Source organism: Octopus bimaculoides, chromosome 3 (genome assembly GCF_046866305.1).
Source record: "Octopus bimaculoides isolate indiv1 chromosome 3, ASM4686630v1, whole genome shotgun sequence".
NCBI lineage: Eukaryota > Metazoa > Mollusca > Cephalopoda > Octopoda > Octopodidae > Octopus > Octopus bimaculoides.
Window position 1 is genome coordinate 100658432 of NC_142930.1, and position 14097 is coordinate 100672528.

The window sequence follows — 14097 nt, forward strand, 5'->3', positions numbered from 1 at the left end:
ATCGAAATAAGACAATTTTTTACATGAAATAAATTCGAGTACAAAAATTTTTTTCTGTTCTATAACACAAAATAGATAAGTATACGAAGTTTGAAAGTCTTTCGGTACCAAAAACACTACATAAAACATAAATGAAAACTGGTGCCCCCGTTTTGAACAAGATCCGTGTTTTTTGCTGATTCTGATGTGTCACTACTGTCTTTTCTTGTAGTTGGAAATTATTGAAAGTTGTAAGAAGTGGGGATAGGCAAAATACTAATGTAAGAAGAGGTTATGGATAGATTATAATGTCTTCTGAGGTGAAAGATTGTATGTGATGTTTGATGAAGGGATTTGTTGAAAGAAGTAGTAGTTTCATGAGATATACTGGATAAATCTGTGATCTCATATTCTACTTTCTGTTAGGTTCCTGTTTGTAAAGTGATCCGATTCAATATTGAATACACAATCCATTTTTTTGAGGAGAAAATGCCAGAGGTGAGTTTATTTTGTATTTTTTAACAATTACTTTTCTTCACTGTTGTTTATACCAATTTTCTCATGTGACATCCATGTTGTTTTATGTCTTTATCAAAACCTACCACTTTTTTTATGCAGTCTTGCACATTCTTCATATTATTTATCAAATTATCCAATAATACACAAACAAGCTGGTGACCCATAATTCAGAAAACTCTATAGTCACAGAAAGGGGATTCAACATTATATCCCCATTTTTTGTGAAGACTTCTTTTGGATTAGGCACTAGGCTATCTTGTTATATTTGTTAGGAATTGGTATCCAGTATGTCCCTGGTATTTACTTCACCAATTCTAATTTGATTTGAAAACATTGAATTATTAAATCAGATATTTTGATATCAAATTTTTGCTTGCTAACTAATCGTGTTAAATCTCAAGATCAATCAGATGAGCCTCGGCTATTTTTATAGTTTGTCAGATAAATCAAAACATTATAGCAACTTTAATTCCCTCTTGGTATGCACTGAAAACCAAAAGAAAGCATCAAAATAGTTGAGACAATTATTTGTTGATATTGCTTAATTCTAAACCAACTCTGATCTAGCAGTATTATGATAATGCAGTCCAACTATGATTACTCTATCTATTTTCATAGAATGTAGTATTCAATGTGTTCTTTTTGAAGAAGATAAGATATGGTTTGAGTTGAATTTAACTACTGTTTTTAGCAAGATAAGATATGGTTTGAGTTGAATTTAACTGCTCTTTTTAGCAAGCAGTGGTTCAAGATACACTTGGTCAATAAATCTGGTAGATATAGCCAATGGTTCTGAGTTCAAATTCCACTGAGGTCAGCTTTGCCTTTCTTCCTTTTGGGGTTGATAAAAAAAATACCAGTTGAGCACTGGGGTTGATGTAATGACTTGCCACTGCCCTCAAGATTTCAGACCTTGGTGCCTTTAGTAGAAACTGCTGGATATAACTGTTTGATGCACACACAGACACAACAAAACCCTTTCCAAATTATGTTCTTTTTACTCCATCTATTTTCACTTCCCTTTATACATAGGTATCAAAAAAGGAAAACTCATACTACTCCACACCTACATGATAGTGTTGTATTTTTCAACATTATAGTAGTTCCACCCATGCCAGCATGAAAGGCAGACGTTAAATGATGATGATAATGATGTAATAGCACCAGCCATTGACAATCATATCTGTCATTTGGGGTCTCTCTCCACCCAGTTTCTGTAGAACAACTAACCAGTCTAAGGAGGATTGCAAACGTTATGGGCACCACACTCTTCTTTATCTTTTACACTTTTACACTTTTGTTTCAGTCATTCGACTGCAGCCATGCTGGAGTACCGCCTTTAGTCGAGCAAATCAACCCCAGGACTTATTCTTTGTAAGCCTAGTACTTGTTCTGTCAGTCACTTTTGCTGATCCACTAAGTTACAGGGATGTAAACATACCAGCATTGGTTGTCAAGTGATGTTGGGGGGACAAATACACACACACACACAATATACGACGGGCTTCTTTCAGTTTCCGTCTACCAAATCCACTCACAAGGCTTTGGTCAGCCTGAGGTTATAGTAGACGACACTTGCTCAAGGTGCCATGCAGTGGGACTGAACCTGGAACAATGTGGTTGGTAAGCAAGCTACTTTCCACACAGCCACACCTGTATATATAATAAAGAATATGTATATTTAAAAAAGAAGAAAAGCAGCAAATACAGCTGGTTTTTGTTATTGTTGTTTACTTCCTCTCAACTCTGAAACTGGATAAAGTAATGGTTACATCAAATATGAGGTAACCATTGAATATGAATGCATTTTAAAAATTTTAATCTAAATTAGCTGTTTCTTTACAGTTTCTCTTTGTTTATTTCATTTTTCTTGTGCTGCAGAATTTCACTGTTCGGTCCCTGGATCAAGTGTGTCATTTCCTCTTTAATGAGATCCTAGAACTTGTAGATTTGGACTGGAAAGGCCCTGGAAATGAAGTCAGTTGTAGTAGGTTTCATCTTATGCCTCGGTTTGCACGCGAATTGCCAGGTGAGTTTGCAGTTACTCAGCTTCCTTTGTTTCTCAACTGTTTTATCAGATTTCTCCTCTTGTTATTGATAATGATGATGATGATGATGATGTTGCTGCTTTTTTTTTTGTGGAACAGAGAAAGAAGAGAGTGTAATTTGTGATTTGATAGGCGTAGGAGTGGGTGTGTGGTAAGTAGCTTGCTTACCAACCACATAGTTCCGGGTTCAGTCCCACTGCTTAGCACTCCGGACAAGTGTCTTCTACTATAGCCTCGGGCCGACCAAAGCCTTGTGAGTGGATTTAGTAGACGGAAACTGAAAGAAGCCCGTCGTATATATGTATATATATATATATATATATATATATATATATGTGTGTGTGTATGTGTTTGTGTGTCTGTGTTTGTCCCCCCAACATCGCTTGACAACCGATGCTGGTGTGTTTACGTCCCCATAACTTAGCAGTTCGGCAAAAGAGACCGATAGAATAAGTACTAGGCTTACAAATAAGTCCTGGGGTCGATTTGCTCGACTAAAAGCGGTGCTCCAGCATGGCCACAGTCAAATGACTGAAGCAAGTAAAAGTAAAAGAGAGTAAAGAGTTATGATATTTTTTTGTGAGTATGTGAGCATGTGTATATATGAGAGCATGTATGTGTGAGAAGCTGTCTTCTGCTGTAATGTTATCTTTGTGTTACCTCACTGCTGTGCTTGTAACCCACCATCAGTCCCATCTGTCATCCTGTGGCGTTCAAAGAAATGAGCACAGTAGGGTGACAGAATCAATAGAGCATTGGATTACATCATATGAAATATTTAGTTGTGTCTCTTTATGTTCTGATTTTGAATTCTGTCTTGTGGAGGATGACTTTTCCTTTCATCTTTTAGGGGTTGATAAAATACAATAGCTCTCAAATACAGTGTTGATATAATTCACAGTTCCCTCACCCAAAATTTGTGACCTTGTGCTCATTATCAAAGGTGTGGATTGGCAGAATTGTTTGAGTGTTGGACAAAATATATTGTGGTATTTCTTCTGACTCTTTATTATCTGAGCTCATATCTTGCAGGTGTCAACTTTGCCTTTCATCACTGGGATCACCTTCATTGACTGATTCTTTCTTCCACCTAATTTGTGACCTTGTGCCTATGAAAGAAATTATTGATGTTCTTTTTTTGTAAATTTAGTGTGTATTCTTTTTGTATTCTGTTGCAGACAATGGTAAAGAAATTTTGTCAATGAATGAAGTACTGTTGTATTTGTTGGGCAGTTCCAAGCCTCTTCTGGAAGAGACGGAACTGGCTCAGCTTCTTAAATATGACAACAATGAGTGGCAGAACTTGGTGGATGAAGTTCGAGGTATGATTGTCAGTAAACCTGGAATGGTTAGTAGTGTTATTAATTATTATTATTGTTGTTGTTGTTATTATAAAAGCTATGAGCTGGCAGAATTGTTAGTATGCTGGACAAAATGCCACTAAGCATTTTGTCTGACTTTATGTTCTGAGTTCAAATTCCACTGAGGACAGCTTTGCCTTTCATCCTTTTGAGGTTGATAAAATAAGTACCAGTTGAGCATTGGGGTTGATGTAATGACTTGCCACTGCCCTCAAGATTTCAGGCCTTGTGCCTTTAGTAGAAAGTATTATTATTATTATTATAAATTAATACAAAGACACTATCAACATGAAAAATTTTAGGTAAGTTAGTGTTAAGATATTCATTACATTAAGTATTAAAGAGTGAAGTTGAAATAATTATGCCAATGACTAGTGTTTCAGTTTTATTCTTTCCTCCTCAGCAAAGCATATCTTGCAGCATACTTGCCAAACTAATGTTGAAAGATTCACTATTTAACTATATATGGTTGTACCTTTGCTGGTATAGGAAAATAGAATTGTTTATAAACAGTGAATTTAGTATTTATATATTTAGTGCATGGAACATTAAAAAACTAACTAGAATTAAATATGGGGGAAGGAAAATTTATTAGTTAGTGACCGTCAATATTACTAGCAGTGTCTCGTGGTTAGAACACTTGGCTTTCACACAAACAACTCGTGTTCAATTCCTGATATGGGACCATAGAGTCTGTATGGGTGCAGGCTTGACTTTGTGATTAAGAAGCTTGCTTACTAACCACATAATTTTAGGTCAGTCTCACTGTGCAGTACTATGGGTTAGTGTGTTCTATAACCTTGGGCCAATCAAAGTTTTTTGAGTGGATTTGGTAGGTGGAAAGTGAAAGAAACTCATTGTTTATATATATTGGGTTGTCCGGAAAGTTCGTGCCAATTTATAGTAGCTTACCTTTCGACTTATTTGCCATGAAACCACCTCAATTCTGGGAAGAGGGTATTTTCAAGTTAAAGGAAAGATGGAGACGCATTGTGCAACAAAATGGTTCATATTTGGTTGATTAAAAATGTAATGGCAAGTATTTATTGACCTTTTTCTTTCCTTTAAAAATCAGCATGAACTTTCCGGACAACCCAATATATCTATATATTACACACACACACACACACACACACACACACAGACACACACACACACAGATATATATATATATACATACATGTGTTTGTGTGTGTATCATACAATAGTTGTAATACTGTCGCACATACTTTGAAATCACAGCCTTAATATACTTATGCCATCACAAATATCTAACATAACATCAAGCAACATGACCAACACATAGTTGCTACACAGACTTTAGATGTGTAACTATTCTGTTTCAGAAACCAAGTTCTATCCGTGTTGACCAACTTGATCGGCAGCAGTTAAAACCAGATGTGATCACCTATCCTCTCATCATTCATTTTGGTATACGTCCAGCACAGCTCAGTTATGCCGGTGATCCTAAGTATGAACAACTTTTCAAATATCAGCTAAAGCATGTTAATAAAAGTGATTAATTATTCTCATTAAGAAATGGTAAATGCCTTATGCATTCTGTGTTCAAATCCCATCAGGGCTGATTAACTTTTTATACCTCTTGGGATCACTAAAATGAGTGCTACTAATATGTTGGGCCAATTTATTTGACCTCTTCCCTTCTTTCCAAGAATTGTTCTTGTGTGTAGTTGAAAGGATTATCATGATTCTTAAAAATTTTCCTTATGTCTAATCAAATTGTAGTTTTTATGAGGGATGGGAAGTTTTATTGTTGAACTCCAATTTAGTTTAATTCCTTTATTTGTTTATTTTTATTGTTTTACTTCTATTACTCCATCCTACTTATCATCATCGTCATCATTTAACATCCATTTTCCTCGCTGGCATTGGTTGGACAGTTTGACTGGAGCTGGCAAGTCAGAAGACTGCATCAAGCTCTGCCGTTTGCTTTGGCATGGTTGATAGGTTGCCCTTCCTAAAACCAGCCACTTTACAGAGTGTACTGAGTGCTTTTTATGTGGCATCAGCAGCAGTGAGGTCACCAAGTATCTTACAAAACAAGATCCCCCCCTCAACTGAAAGGGAGAGTAGTATTGAGGGAGGTGGCAGGTGATGGGTAGTGGGGTTAAAGTATGATAGAGGAACTGAAACAGGTATCTTGTTGTAGAGGAGATCCATGACCATCCCAGTTAGAAAAGAAAAAAGAAGGGAAGAGAGAGAGAGAGAGAGAAGATGGAAGTGAAGATATGTCAGGGTGCACCCTCAAGTTAGAGGAAGGTGAATATAAGTGAAGTGGTACAATCTGGTGAACATAGGTGGAGGGCAGGGTGTTAGGAAGATGAAATGCTGGGGAGAGACTTGTCAGGGACAGATTGTGTGCTGGGGTACAGACATGCCTCTAAGACCCAATTTTTGCCTAGATGAGCAGGTTTCCCCAAGCACAGTAAATTGCCAATCATATCATTCCCTGCATTCTCGTCTGTGAGGCTCAAGATCTGAAAGTCCTTCACTGTCCTGTTCCATATCTTCTTAAATCTCTCCTTTTCACAAGCTCTGTAACAATTTTTTTAAATTAAAAAAAGTTTTTGACAATTTTGCATATTGTCAGAATGAACTAATGTTTTAAGGTGGTGAGACATGAATAAGTCCTAGAATAACTATAAGCATTGGAGAGAAATGAGTTAACTATAATTTCATAAGTGTGCAGTGTAAATTTACACAAAAGGCTGAGTACAAATGAGTTGGAAAGATTACTTGGCATTGAGGACATCAGTTGCTGTTTACAGGAAAGATGAAGTAATTGATATGGATAGACTTGTGATGTGAATGAATGAGAAAATGTATTAATAACTAATGGTAAGAGGTGTCAGATATAGTGAGCACCAATAAAGGTGATGTTAATTCTGAGTATGCTGACCAATTAAGTTCCGAATATGCTCACCAATAAAGGTGAGGTTAGTTCTGAGTAAGCTGACTAATACAGTACTGAGTATGCTCACCAATAAAGGTGAGGTTAATTCTAAGTATACTCATGAAACAGGTGACTCAGTATTTAGATAACTGAAGATATGCTGTTTGCATACCTATCTAACCCATTTCAACATGGAAAATATATTAAACTAATGATGAAGATATGTTTTTTTTTCCACAGTGGTTGGCTTTCCAATTATAAAGTTAGAGTCAGACCATTACACTCTCATTACACTGTTTATTATAAGACTAAATACAGTTTTATTTTCATTACATTCTTTGTCCAAACCATGCTCATGTTAATGCTGCCTGTCATTCTTCTAAGACAGAATTCACTCCTCAATGCATTAAACTGTTTCTCTAGAAATTTCTGAGTTGATGAGATGGACACTCAGATAGATGACAGATCATTTGAATTTGAGTGTAAAATGAAATGAGAACACATCTGGGCACCTGAGATATTTATTGTTAAAACTGTAGCTCTATTGGCATGTCTTTGTTCATCTCCCAATTTCTCTCACAATATACTTTCATTTTCTTATTCTACAGTTATCAGAAAGCCTGGAAACAATATGTGAAGTATAAACACCTGCTAACGAGCAAACCAAAAGTAACATATGCAGATAAGAACAAATTACAGATGAAGGAAGAATTTCTGCAACAGTTGCGACTCAAAAGGTGAGTTAGATTTACCCCTTGGAGGTTTTTGAAAATTTCAGTTTTATTTCAATTCTATTTTTACTTATCTTGGGGCAAAAGATGAAGGGCCAGATGATGGGCTCTGTGGGTGTATGATGATGGGTGTGGTGGTGTGATGTTGGCAGCGGTTGTGTAATGGTGGATGTGGTGCATGGCAGCGACTGTAGGGATGTTATGATAGTCGTAGCAGCAACTATAGTGATGTAGTTGTCTCTTTTTTATAGTATTAGTTGATGTGTCAAAGGTTAAGGTGTAGTGGTGAATTAAAGTTGTTGGCCAGTGTGGTAGTTTATAATGGTTACATCATCATCATCATCAACAAAAACACCACCACCACCACAACCACCACCACCACCACCATTATCATCATCATTTATCTGCTTTTTCATGCTGGCATGTGTTAAGTATGTTGTATGGCCAAAGACTCTTCTTTATGCCAGATCTGTTAGCCGCCTCTCACAGCAAGTAGGGACACAGCATACCTGTTTTAAAAATTAGAATACACATCACTGAGAATTGTTTTGTGGTTTAAAGTATTGACATGTTAATAATAGTTTGGTGGTTTACAGTGGTTACAGTAGTACTTACAGTGATCATGGTAGTAGTATTAATAGTTTGGTAGCTTGCAGTGGGTAGTCAGGGAATTGATAATGTCAGAGCATTGGACAGATTGGTTTTCAGGATTTGTTTTGGCTTTCTGTGCTCTATGCTTAGACCCTTCCTAAATCAACTTTGTCCTTCAAGGCATCACTAATAAAATATTAGTCAGGTATTAGAGTCGTTTCTTCTTTCCCTCTGCTTCTCTCTTTCTTTTTCTAGCTTTGGGAATTGGCTTTGTTGTACCGTGGAAAGGGTGATGAAGGCTTTCTTGCAGCATCTGTTTTCCTAGGAATGGAGAATAGTTGAGTGAGAAGCTAGCAACTTTTTGTAGCAAAGCTGATAGCATAGAATGAAAATAAAACAAAAGCAAAAAGAAATCTTTATGGTGGTTAGTGTTAATAATTATTAAGCAAGTCCTCTTTATTTTTCAGTACAATGAAAAGAGAAGTGACTGTGGAAATCAGCAGTGAAGGTTTTATCCGAACTGGTATCAAGTCTGATGTGTGTCAGGTATGTGCTATCAGCTCTTACTTCATGTGATCCAGTATATTTGTGGTACTTAATTGTTGACTCACCAGACAAATGAAAAGTGAAGATCACTGAGAGGGATTTGAACTCAGGGCATAAAAGGATGTATCTAAATACCATAAAGCATTTTGTTTGGAACATCAGCATTCTCATCCCTTAACGTCCGTTTTCCATGCTGGCATGGGTTGGATGGCTTGACCAGAACTGGCAAGCTGGAAAACTGCACCAGGTTCCAATCTGATTTCGCTTGGCTTCTACAGCTGGATGCCCTTCTTAATGCCAATCACTTTACAGTGTGTGCTGGGTGCTTGTAACATGGCACCGGCATGAGCACGTTTACGTGGCACCAACACAAGTGCTTTTTATGTGTTACCACAGGACTTTTGCAGGTTAATGCTCTTCACCAAGGGGAGTGGCCTTAACACTTCTGCTGTGGTGGACAGGTCTTCTTGAGTTCAGCAAGGTGTCTGGTATCTTAGTCATTTGTCATCATGTCTGAAAGGTTCAGCATCCTAAGGTTGTCCTTCAGTACCTCGTCCAATGTCTTCTCCCTCTTCCATGAGACCCATCCATGGTACTTAATTGTTAACTCACCAGACAAATGAAAAGTGAATATGGCTGAGAGAGATTTGAACTCAGAACATAAAAGGATATATCTAAATACCACAAAGCATTTTGTTTGGCACCTTTATCCATTTTACCACTCCAATACCTTACTTTGTTAAATCATCATCATAAGTATAATAAAAAGTATGAATTGACTTATAAAAAACTATTCTTTTTCCTTTCTTTTCAGCATGTGATGTTATTACCTGTTTTATTATGTCACCTACGATTCCATAAGTCTTTGGCCATTCTTGAAGGTTATTTAGGCTATAAATTTAGTGACCGCAGTCTGCTACAGGTAGGTGTAGCTTATTTCTTTGTTTTACAACCTCTGTATGAACAGATTATAACATTCTGCAGTTTAAAAATCTTGATGGTTGATTTTGAGTTATGTCTTTTGTTTCTTTGTCTTTTCTCTTTTATGATATAGCCATATGTTACTAGCGAGTCATTGTGTGCATTGAAGGAGTCTCTCTGTGCTACAAGTAACAGTTAAATTCTCCCTACTGTCTTAAAATATATGTAGGACATGTTTAATAAGCAAATGCTTAAATAATGAAACGAGATGGTTGCAGCTGGAATGCTTTGAATGCTTTTGGTTGTAGATCTGCTTGATTAGCGCTGATTGGTGGGATAAATAACATTAACAACAGCAACTTGCATACTAATGAGTACAAGAATTAGAAATATTATTGCTGAGAAACCATTGAAAGATCTGGAATCTGTTATATGGTATTTCACATAACTTGCATTAATTGAGAAATATGGAAGGGACATGTTAGACTAATGGATTGGACACATACAAGCAAAGAGAAACAGATGTAGAATAATAATGATGATTCTCTGTTGTTTCGTGATGTTCTTGAGGAAGATTTGATCTCTCTCTCATATAGTTAGCACTCAATTCGATCTCTCTCTTATCAGTTAACACTCAATTCTACACTCCACCTCTGAGTTGTTCTCATCATCATTTAGCATCTGCTTTCCATGCTGGCATGGGTTAGACAGTTTGACTGAAACTAGCAAGCTGGAGAGCTGCATCAGGTTCCAATCTGATTTGGCATGGTTTCTACAGCTGGATGCCCTTCCTAATGCCAAATGTGTTAGAGTTCTAACACTCTTATTTCATTACTATCTCTCATTCCCCCTTTCCTTTCTCCTTTTTTCTGTATATGTATTGCTCTCTGCACTCTCACCATTCTATTGCACTCTTTTTCACACATTTCTCTCTGTCTTCCAGTTGGCACTCACGCACACCTCTTATCGAGTGAACTATGGCACCAACCCTGACCACGCTCGTAACTCATTGACCAACTGTGGCTCACGTCAAGTGGAATATGGAGACCGTAAAATACATTATGTTCATACAAGAAAAAGAGGTCTGTGGAATATTAACCTTTTCTAGACTTTTGAAGTTAACACTTAGAAATTGGTTTTATTTGGGGATGGTCATCTGTTGCCAATTAAACACATGGACTATTTATTAGATCTTCATTTTAGCTTTATTATTATTATTATTAGGTTATTTATCAGAGCTCTTATGTTATTCATTCTGTGACCTCTTCAGCTTTCTGTTCCTTGTGTTTCCTCTTCTCTCTGCTCTTGTCTATTCTATTTTGCCTTTCTGTGGCATGTATCCCTATCTGTGCATGTGTTTATACCTGTATCTGTATGTGTGTCTAAACTAACAATAATAATAATGATAATAATAATAATAATAATAATAATAATCCTTTCTACTAAAGGCTCAAGGATTGACATTTGTGGGGAGGGAACTAGTCAATTACATTGGCTCCAGTGTTTTGCTGGTACTTAATTTATCAACCCTGAAAGGATGAAAGACAAAGTTCACTTCAGCGGAATTTGAGCTCAGAACGTAAAGATGGGTGAAATGCCACTAAACATTTCGCCTGGTGTGCTAATGATTCTGTCAGCTCACCGCCTTAATAATAATAATAATAATAATAATAATAAAGCTAATGTGCTTAATTGGCAAAAGATGACCATCCCCAAATATAACAATATCTATTTCAGCACATGATTTTACATCAAGAATATTGCAAAATAAATACATAAATGTAGCTTAGAAATTTCTTTTGTGAAAAAACTCTTTTGATATTGTCAAAACCCCTATAGATATTGTCTTCATGTAGCATGTTAAGGTCAATATTTGTTGGGGAGAGATTATATTCTTATGAGACTGACTCTGTATTTTACCAGTACTTTTGAGAAGTAAAATTGACTCTGGCAGGAATTGAACTTGGAATATAAAATGGATGAAACTAATTACTGTAAAGCCTTTTGTCTGATGCTCAATCATTGCTGATTTACAACTCTCCTTTCAGTAATAATAATGATTTCTAACATAAACATACGACCACAAATTTAGTGGAGGGGTTTAGTTAATTAAATTGATTCAATACTTCACTGCTACCTTATTTTATTGATCCAAGAAGGAGGAAAAACACAGTAAGTCTTGTTGGGATTTAAGCTCTCAGATAAATCAAGGATTTATAACATTAGTACATGGCTATAAATGTGAAGGGGAGAAGTATAGCTGATTGAGTCTGTCACGTTATGTTGATAGTACTTATTTTATCAACTGTGTTTGGATGCAAAATAAAGTTGACTTTAAAATTGAATTGTAAAGAAAGACACATAACTAAACATTGCTAGGCATTTTCCTGGCCTCTTAGAATTTTTTTTAAAACTTGTTGCCCTCTTCCTTAATGATTTCTTATATCTGCACCAGAAATTTTGTAAGTGGTTAGGGTGGGGTGTATATTTGGTTAAATCAACTCCAGTATTTGACTAGTTCTTATTGAATTAGCTAGCTTATTCTCAGTTATGTTTGTCTGACAGCAAACTGTCAATGACCAAGATCAACCAATTCAGTTAATGAATGAGTGTTCTCATTTGCAGTTGTAGCATATGGAGATGAGATATTTCAGCTAGGGTAAGACTAATGTGACTAAAACCCATACAAGACATTCATGTCTCACTGCTTGATTGGGACGTCTAGCATGGAAGATTTACATCAGTCTGGATGATGATTCTCAGTTACACTGATAAATTCTGGACCTCACGGAGGCGAGGTAGGTGGCTGAGTTCCTTTCAAGTGATGGGCCTCATAGAGGCAATGACCAAGACCTTTGGCATTATGTTGTGCTTGAGAAGAAGATCCATCAAGCCGGGCAAAATTGCAATCATGGCTGATACCAGTGTCACACAAATGGCACCTGTGCTGGTGGCATGTAAAAGCACTCTTTACACTCTCAGAATGGTTGGCATTAGGAAGGGCATCCAGCTGTAGAAAACCATGTCAAATCAGACTGGGGCCTGGTGCAGCCTTCCAGCGTGTCAGCCCAGTCAAACCGTCCAACCCATGCCAGCATGGACAACAGATGTTAAATGATGGTGATGATGATGATGATGATATAGAAAACTTCATTTTACATTCTCTCTCAAAATTCGTATTCATCTTTCTGTCTCTGGCACAAACTCTTCTTATAACTGCTCTACATTTCTCCTTTGACCAGGCATCAATATTCTCATTGACATCATGTCCCGGATGGGACACAAAGAAGAAACATCTTCTGAAATACCTCATAATGAAAGGATGGAGTTCCTGGGTGATGCTGTTGTTGAATTCCTATCAAGGTAAACTATCAATTTTCATGCATTGTTTTTAGAGTGTCATAGTTGATGGTCATAGTTGGTTGGGGTGACAGGCTGCCAGCCAGTTAGCTGCAAGATCACTGAGTCAAATCTTGGTCAGTATTGTGTTGTGTCCCTCACAAGTACATTCAATTCCAGGAAGAATGAATTATCTCGTGTGGTACTCCATTGCACAACACTTGGTGTTAAAATTATTGCAGACAATAAGAGTCAATAGTATATTAGGCTGATAGCTGAAGGGACAGTGGTTTCATAATTAACTCTTATTTGTCCAACCCATTTAACTGTAAGCAGGTACCAAAGTCTGATGCTGTGTGCAGTGGGAGCACTGTAAAAGTATGTTGTGTGTAGAGTTTATTGGGTGAGAGAGAGAGAGAGAGAGATTGGTTTTGTCACTCTGACTTGTAGATGCAAATTGCTTGGGAAAAAGTTTCCAAATAGTTTTTGTTTTGAGGCAGTGCTCATAACCTTTCCATGTCTTCCTAGAGGAGTGATACCCAGCTGATGCCCATTCTTAACAGGGTCAATATCTGTTGGAAAAACATGTGCTGCTTTGATCCAATATGTTACAGAGCTAACAACTTCTATTTGATAAAACATTTGAATGAAGTTTGTTTAGCCAATATAGTAAACTAAAAAATAGCAAAAACCACAACAAATGCCAATTGTTTTCTGAATCATATAGATCCAAATAGTTGCTGTTCTTACCAGCTTTGTAGCTTTAAAAAAAATACAAGATAAATGTGTCTTACATAGGATGTTGAACTATCACAACTAGTTTCATAGTGGGTAGAATTGTGATTAGAAACATGAAAAAGGAAACTTGGCCTTAATGGGATTTGATCTCAGAAACACATGAATGAGAACCTAGAGAGAATGAGATTTTGTTGTTTAGCCCCAGTTCAGCCTGCTTACAACTAAGTGGAATATACCAATCTTTAGTATCTGTTTACAGCCAAGAATTGTACACTCCTGTGGAATCTACTTAGAGCTAGGCAGGTTTAACTGCTCTGAAGTACCAGTCATAAATCAATAGTTACAGTTAGGGTTAGTTATACCATTTACCTGTTGTACCTATTTACTTATATGTAGGTGAATCCATGTCT

General features: G+C 36.7%; 1 protein-coding gene across 3 annotated transcripts in view; it reads left to right on the forward strand.

The window, feature by feature from the left end:
* LOC106872087 (ribonuclease 3) overlaps positions 1-14097 on the forward strand; it is a 62385-nt gene that overhangs the window by 24371 nt on the left and 23917 nt on the right. For all 3 annotated transcript variants that reach the window (XM_089349419.1, XM_014918945.3, XM_014918946.3), the window contains exons 11-19: positions 406-477; positions 2380-2527; positions 3725-3894; positions 5254-5378; positions 7430-7558; positions 8611-8689; positions 9504-9611; positions 10554-10692; positions 12853-12973. In XM_089349419.1, coding sequence (XP_089205545.1) covers positions 406-477; positions 2380-2527; positions 3725-3894; positions 5254-5378; positions 7430-7558; positions 8611-8689; positions 9504-9611; positions 10554-10692; positions 12853-12973 — 1091 coding nt within the window. The remainder of the gene's footprint in view (positions 1-405; positions 478-2379; positions 2528-3724; positions 3895-5253; positions 5379-7429; positions 7559-8610; positions 8690-9503; positions 9612-10553; positions 10693-12852; positions 12974-14097) is intronic.